At 50.5% G+C, this 7,141-nt stretch overlaps 1 protein-coding gene across 3 annotated transcripts in view; it reads left to right on the top strand.

Moving 5' to 3' along the window:
- Positions 1 to 1,740: 1,740 nt before the first annotated feature.
- The window catches only part of ANKRD44 (ankyrin repeat domain 44), a 95,645-nt gene continuing 90,244 nt past the window's right edge, over positions 1,741 to 7,141 (top strand). For 2 of the 3 annotated variants that reach the window (XM_065069929.1, XM_065069926.1), the window contains exon 1: positions 3,360 to 3,542. In XM_065069929.1, the coding sequence (XP_064926001.1) occupies positions 3,516 to 3,542 (27 nt within the window). In that variant the 5' untranslated portion in view covers positions 3,360 to 3,515. Of the gene's footprint in view, positions 1,764 to 3,359; positions 3,543 to 7,141 lie in introns of those variants that run through there. The other variant, XM_021289789.2, reaches the window with a different exon arrangement.

Raw genomic sequence — 7,141 nt, 5'->3', positions numbered from 1 at the left:
TTTGGTGAGCCCAGGTGGGGAGGAGAATGCTGAGTGCTTTCCTGACACAAAATCTGAACGAGGAAGCGGCTCATGCGTGTATAACTGCTGATAGCAAATGGCGTTCGTCCAGTTTCAGATGGAACTGGAAGAACTTTGCTTTTGCTGGGGACAAAAATAAAAAAAATAGGAGTTAAAAAAAAAAAAATAGGCCTGTTATAGCGGGCCAGTATTCTGCAGAGCCCTATGGTGGTGTGGCCGGGCCAGTAATCTCAGTATGGGCAACCGCAAAATATTTGGGGCAGTTCTCTTCTTCCTTGCCATTGGTCAGAAATTGCTAAAGTGCTAAAGTCCAAGGTAGCATATTCCTATATTGCTTTTTAAAATATGTAATGGGAGGTGTTTGTGCCTCACCGAAAGAGTTCAGCTGAACGCACAGAACCTTTTTACTATCAGACATGGGTCAGTAAGGAGCTCCTTGCGCTGTGATGATTCTAAACGCAGCAGCCATCCTCAGAGGGTTTTTTTCCACTTCCATGTCAGAGACCCAGTGTAGCCCTGGGGCTTTTTCCTTTCCAAATATAGCTTTAGTCCAGAAGGATGATATCCGACAAGCTAAAGCATATTCTCGTTAAGGCTGTTGCGCACCTCTTTTGGTGGTACTTCTTCATGTGTCGGTATGGAAAGTCAACATAATGCCACAGGTTTGAAAGTCACAGGTATGACTGTTGCTGGAAAAAGTAGCTTTGGCTACTAATGCCTTTACCTCTTCTTCCCAAAAAAGCCAGCTGAGCATAGTGCATCATTACACATGAAAATGTGCTATGAAATTACTGTTGTGTACCAGCCAGGGCTAAGAAGTTTTTGAGTAAAATAGCCATTGCTTGGAGGCGCTTTAATGGACAGGTGAGTGCACTTCTTTCCACCCACGGTACAGTTGGCCATAGTCATATTTTAAGTATATAGCTGGGTCTTGACAATAGCAAATACGCATGTTGTCCTCGATTGCTAAAAATGTGAAGTGTAAATATAATTGTAAGGACCCCTCTAAATTGAGTGTTGCCCTGTGAACACAAACGCAACACTTGCTATTGTGCGTGCCCCAGGAGCAGGAGATGGTTGGTCCTCCCAGACACCATCCTTACAGGGTCTGGGAAAGAAGAGCTGGCACAAGACTATGCTTGTTCAGACCAAAAAGTTCAGCAAAATGTTTTAATGCTGGCTCTCATCTAACCCAACTATTTACTCCAACCGTATCAGCAGATTGCCATTTGGACTGCAAACCATCAGCTTAGCTCCCCGACGGGAGGTTGTCGGGGCTCCCAAAGAAGGCTCAAGGGTTTATACCAGATTCTTAGATCAGAAAGTGAGAGGAGCACAGAGCAAACCTGAAAAGTCATTTTCCGTATGTATCTACCAAGTTGAACTGCAAGGGAAAATGAACGCTAAGCCCTTGGAAACGGGTGGAAAACACAGAGCAGACCTTACCTTAGAATGCTGAAAGTTCCCTCCGTTTTCCCTCTTCCCTTTTTTCTTGCTCTGAGCTGCGAACTAACTGCTGCTCATCTCTGTTTCCCCCGGAGCCTGGGAGCGTTCCTGTCAGAGCAGAACTTCTGGATGGAATCAGCGGGACACGGAAAAGGCAGCGCAGAGCTGCCCGCTGCCCTTCTTGGCGCCCGGTGCGACACAGCAAACCTGCTGATGCAAGCGGGATGCTTCTAGGGATTCTGGCATGGTGAAGACACTAAAAAGAAAAACCACCCGCGTTCATACATTCCTAACAGGTACTGGATCCTCTCTTGCTGCTTTTTTAATGCTCTTTAAAAGAATGATTTGGATTAATACAATTTTTCTGTTAAGACCCCTTTAAAATAGATTCAGTCAAAATGTGTTGTAGCTTGTACATTATTTTTAATCTCGATTTATAATGATGCCTCAGAAGCCTGAAACCAACATCTGTTTCCTTCTTGGATTGGTTTTCTTCTGTAGAAGACACTTCCTTTTTTTTTAACTACTTAAAGTTGTCCCATTCTGTAGTGAAGTGGTGAAAAGTCATAAATCACAGTTATATCAGATGTGTTGTGGGGCAGGGGAGCTCATTGCTCCAGAGTGTAACTCGAGGGGAAATACCTGGTCTCTGTGTGCAACACGGAGGAGGGGAAAAGGAATCTCCAATCCTTTGCTCTTCAGTTACGCGTCCTGGGAAAAAGTGTAATTACCCTCATTACCTTCGTTGTGTTTGTGACTCCTGTTGCTCTGCGTTGTGCCAATGATTCTAATCAAATTATGTGCTCCAGGGATTCAGCCTGTCAGCTCTGAGGGGCAAGAAAGAATTTACACCTTTGTGCTTCTTTTTTTTTTTAATTATTTTTTATTTTTCCCTCCCCCCGCTGTGTGCTGGGCTGTGCGGTCTTGCTCTGGTGCTCGAGTCCCACTGACAGCCACATGTGAGGGTGGAACTGAAGCTGAACAGGATCACTGGATGATGCTCATTTTCCTCTGCAACACGGGGCAGGGACTGTGTGGCGTGTTTGGTTGCTGCTTTAAAAAGAAGTACGGCTACTCCTTGGAAAGTGAAGTAATACATTGAGTATGAAAAGACTTGGACTTGCCAGGAGTTACCAGATTCTGCAGGGCAGCTGTTAAAACCCTATAATCCAAAAAGAGGTAAAAAGCCCCAAAAGGTGATGTTAGGTCTGACTTTTCCTCTAAGAGTTGTGCTTGTTTGATGCGTTTTAACAAACACTTTGTTCCTCTGCTTCTGTGTATGCATATGGGAAAAAGGGAGAGGCAGAGGCCTCAGCTTCTCTCTTTACATGGGTTTGCAATGGCACGTTTGTAGAATCACAGAATAGCGTGGGTTGAAGGGACCTTCAAAACTCATCTAGTGCAACCCCCCTGCCATGAGCAGGGACATCTTCACCAGCTCAGGTTGCTCAGAGCCCCGTCCAGCCTGGCCTGGGATGTTCACCTTGAACGTTCCGCGCTTTCCCTCAGCACGGTGGGAACCAGAGTGGGGCTGGAGCCCCCGCTCCTGGGGGGGGTGAAGCCGAATGGGGGTAGGGGCAACCTCCAGGCAGCCCCGTGAAGCGGGGCGGAGGTACCACGGGCTCCCCCTCAGGGAACCGCGGCCGCTCGGTTTCGGGCTGCCTCCGCACACCGCTCCGCGGCAGGTGCCCCCGGCGCCCCCCGGGCCCGGCCGCCGCTCAGGGCCGCCCCTCAGGGCGGTCCCGGGGCGGTGCCGCCCCTCAGCGCGGCCACCGCTGCCCGGCGGGGCGGGGGCGCCGAGAGCCCCCGGGGCGGCCCTGCGCTCGGCTCCGCGCCCGCACCGCGCTCCGGCGGGAACAAAGGCGGCGGCCGCGGCCCGTGCGAGGCGGCCCCCCCGCCCCTGCTTCCTGGGCCGGGCCGGGTGAGGCCTCCGCGCCCCCGCCCCGCCCCGCCGGAGCGGAGCGGAGCCGCTGCCGCCGCCGCAGCAGCGCCGGGCGCGCTCGCCGCCCGTGGCAGGAGCTGCATGTGCGCGGGAGGAGCGGCGGAGGATGGCGGTGCTCAAGCTCGCCGACCAGGTAGGCACGGGGCGGCGGGAGCGGGGCGGCGGGCTCCCCTCGCCTCCAGCCGGCCCGGCTGTGCGGGGCGGCCGCGCCGCTGCGGGAGGCCCGGCGGAGAACCGCGGCTGCGGAGGCGCGACCCCCTCTTCCCCGGGGGCGCGCCCTGTGCTACCGGCTGCCCCCCGCGCTCCTGTCCCCCCCGGCGGACATGGTGTGTGGCGGCCGGGCCGGGCTGGGCGCTGCTCGCCGGGCGCCAGCAGCAGCAGCCGGGGCCGCGGGCACCCGCCCGGCCCCGCCGCGCTCGCCCCGCGGGCTCCGGTGAGGCCCCGGCGTCTCCCGCCGGCCGGCTGGGATGGAGGGGGATGTTGGCCCGTTTCGAAAGGCCTCTGCTTGCCCTCGGGGTTTCTCCCTCGTTTCGTTGCCGTGCCGTACGGATAAATTGTTTTTCCTGTCGCCTTTTTACTTAGGAAGTGCCTATTCGGTTTCGCTGTTGTTCGCAGGCTATGAGGAGAAACCGCAGCGTTAAACCCTTAGATCGTGTTAAATTTAGCAATGGGCAGACAGCTGTAGTCAGTATTAAACTATTTCTTATCTCTGGTAGTTAGAAGCATTTAAAAATAATAGTAAATTGATATTATGGCTCCCACATCCTGATTTATCCACATACTCTAGCAACTGTTACACACTTTGCGTGCTTTAATCTGCTATTTTTAATGTAACGTGGCCTGCCTGTGATCTGCAGCGTGGGTGTCCTGCAAGCCTCAGACCTTCCCCTTGGGTTTAGAAGGGCTCTGCAGCCAGCCCCTCCAACACCCCTTACTTAGAGCTCACAAGCCTCGCTCGCAGCCTATTTATGCTTTTCTAAGAAAATCTTCCACATGTGCAAAACTACCACATAACACATTGGAAAGAGTTTTGAAAGGAAAAAAGGATAAAGCTGCTTCTGAAGTAAAAGTGGTACTGTGTGACCCAGCACGGTCCATCAAGTGTTTTCTGATGTGACAGAAGGCAGTATTTGTGGGCTGTAACCTGACATGTCCCTCGAACAGCCTCATCTTTACATGTGGTGCTTATGGCTGGTGAAGAAAATGTTTCACACCGTGAGGCTTCACGGCCCTGTGGTGCACAGACCGAGTCTCATAAATAAGGAGGTTCCGGTAGGATCTGTTTATTAAAACTACGTATGTTACAGGACACCACAATTGTCCCATTTCAGTGCTTGTCACGTTTAATGAAGACCTTGAGTTTACCGCCTTCAGAGTTTTAAAACCTTTGCGGCGATCTTGCAGTGAGGATTGTGCTTCAGCAGCAGCAGAAGTCAAAACAGGTTTAAGCCAAGTGGATCGTGTCTTGACGAAGTCTGTATTGCTATAAAAAAACAACAGGCTGCTGTCTCGGTGTTCTCCCTTCTCTTCTCAGAACCCTCAGAGCTGAGGGACGAGGCTCCTTGGAGCTGCTGTTGTGCCCCTAAAGCACATCTGCTTGGGGGGTGCTCAAAATATCAGGGGACGCTCAAAATATTGGGGGGTGCTCGTGGTGGTTCCAGGTCGGGCTGTGGCCTGGGACAGGATATGACAGGCTGATGGCTTTTCTTTGTGGGTATGTGTCTCCTGTCATTTACAAAGGGATGTGTTGGTCAACCTGTACTTGTCCTACTGGATCTCTTCTGATTTTCTTCAGTTTCTTCACCAGCTCTTTTACTTCTGAAAGGCTGGAGGAGGGGGAGGAGATGTCCCAAGCTGGCTGTGGTGCTTCCTCTTAAACCGGGTGCAGAAGTTTACGTGTTTCTGCACGTTTGGAGCCTTTCCTGTGTGCATCAGGCCAAGCTGTACTTCTCACGTACATCAGGTTTGAAGAGCGCTGTCACCAGGCTGTCCCACCGTTAACTCAAAGAGACACAGTAGCAGCAGCCCCACGTGTTTATAGACAGACCCAGGCAAAATAGCGGTGAAGCAGGGACCAAGAGTGACGTACCCGGGACGATTTGCATTCCTGTGACAACTCCTGCCCGTGCTCAGACTCACTGAGGCTGCAGGACCAGGCTCCTTTTGGGTTTCTTCCCGCTCCTGAGGATCGAGGCAATTGTGGCAGTGATAACTTGCAGCGATTCAGGAAACCTCACCGTGATTTTTGTAGCACGTGCTTTCCTCCGGATCCACGTCTTTCTTGACCAGCAAGGAGAGCTTCATGGAGAAGACTTAGAGAACCCCCACGCTGAGGGTTTAAACACATGTTTCTTTAAGCAACCTGCTTCCTCACCTCCGTTCTTGCCTTCTCTTACCGGCTGCATCTAACAGCACGCGGAGCATTCGGACACGAGAAACTAATCGCGCTGTTTCTCACACAGGCTTGGAAGACAGGCAGACTTTTGCTGTTGCTTCTTTTTCTGCGAAAATAAGAGCTACCCCGAAAATAAGCCCTAGCATGAGTTTTCAGGATTTTTGAGGATGCTCGAAATATAAGCCCTACTCCAAAAATAAGCCCTAGTTGCAGTTCATTTTAAAAGTCAATTCAAATAGTGTCCAGGCGGCTACACATGTAAAAGAGTAAGGCTGTTTTGGAGCAAAAATTGTGTAAGATGCTGCCTTATTTTCAAGGAAACAGAGTAGCTGAGAGGTTCTAGGGTATCGCTCTGCATAATCCTGCAAAGAGGTTGTCGGTACTTCTGGCTGCACTCGCTCCTTAGGCAGGAGGGCTTGGTTTAAGAGTTTAGCATTAGCGTAGGTTACTTATATTTGCTTGCAGTGCTGCTAATTGCTAGCTCATCAGTCGGGCCTTGAGCAGCCCTTCAATCAGTTAACCACAGGAAGCATGTTCTGCCATCGTTCGTTTCGGCATTAATTTCTTCCAGGCCTTCCTTTCTTCAGTAACCCCCGCTTGCCATCTTCGGCTGACTAAACGTTAAGCTCAAAACAACCTAAGATAATTAATAAAACTTGAATTAAATGCCTGGGGTCGTAATCTTGGTCTATCGCAGTGTGTCTGTGCAGTTGTAAATATTCTGTTGTTCTAAATACTTCACTTGTCGTGTACAAATATTGCAAAACTCAATCTTAAAACTTTTATCCATTTTTTAACCATCTCCACGGTGAATGTTGAGAACGCTCCCGTTGAGAGGGTAAAACGTTTCTCTATGTAAACTTCTGTGAGTTATCTTTTGGAATACCTAAGTTTCCATAGCGTCTCCATCTCGCTTCCAGACACAGGCTCCGTGTAGCCTTGACCCAGGGCACCTCGGGGCCAAAATTTACCGTGATTTCAGGTCCTGTGTGTGCCCAAAACAACAGAATTGTTTTTAGGCTGCCCCTACAAACATGCATATGCATGCAGGAGTGTAGTGAAGCCCAGATAGATGGTTAGTGTGTGCACTTAGGCTGCTATTAGCTGCAAAACCTCATCCTGTTTGCTGGTATCCCACCTGTTGTCCTTGATTGCGGAGAGTGTGACTAGAACTGAAAGGACCATTTCTCTCCCTCCCTCTCTTTCCCAAATGTTTTCCTGCATTTGACAGTTCTCCACTGACCATCGGGATCCTTTTTATTATGGACACAGAGGAGCAGCATTAAACAGATGTTTAAATAATTTTAAACAAATGTCAAAGATCGTGAAACTTGGCT

The sequence above is a fragment of the Columba livia genome, chromosome 7, assembly GCF_036013475.1.
Source record: "Columba livia isolate bColLiv1 breed racing homer chromosome 7, bColLiv1.pat.W.v2, whole genome shotgun sequence".
NCBI lineage: Eukaryota > Metazoa > Chordata > Aves > Columbiformes > Columbidae > Columba > Columba livia.
The sequence above is the reverse complement of the archived record's forward strand: the minus strand, read 5'-3'. Positions and strand labels throughout refer to the sequence as shown.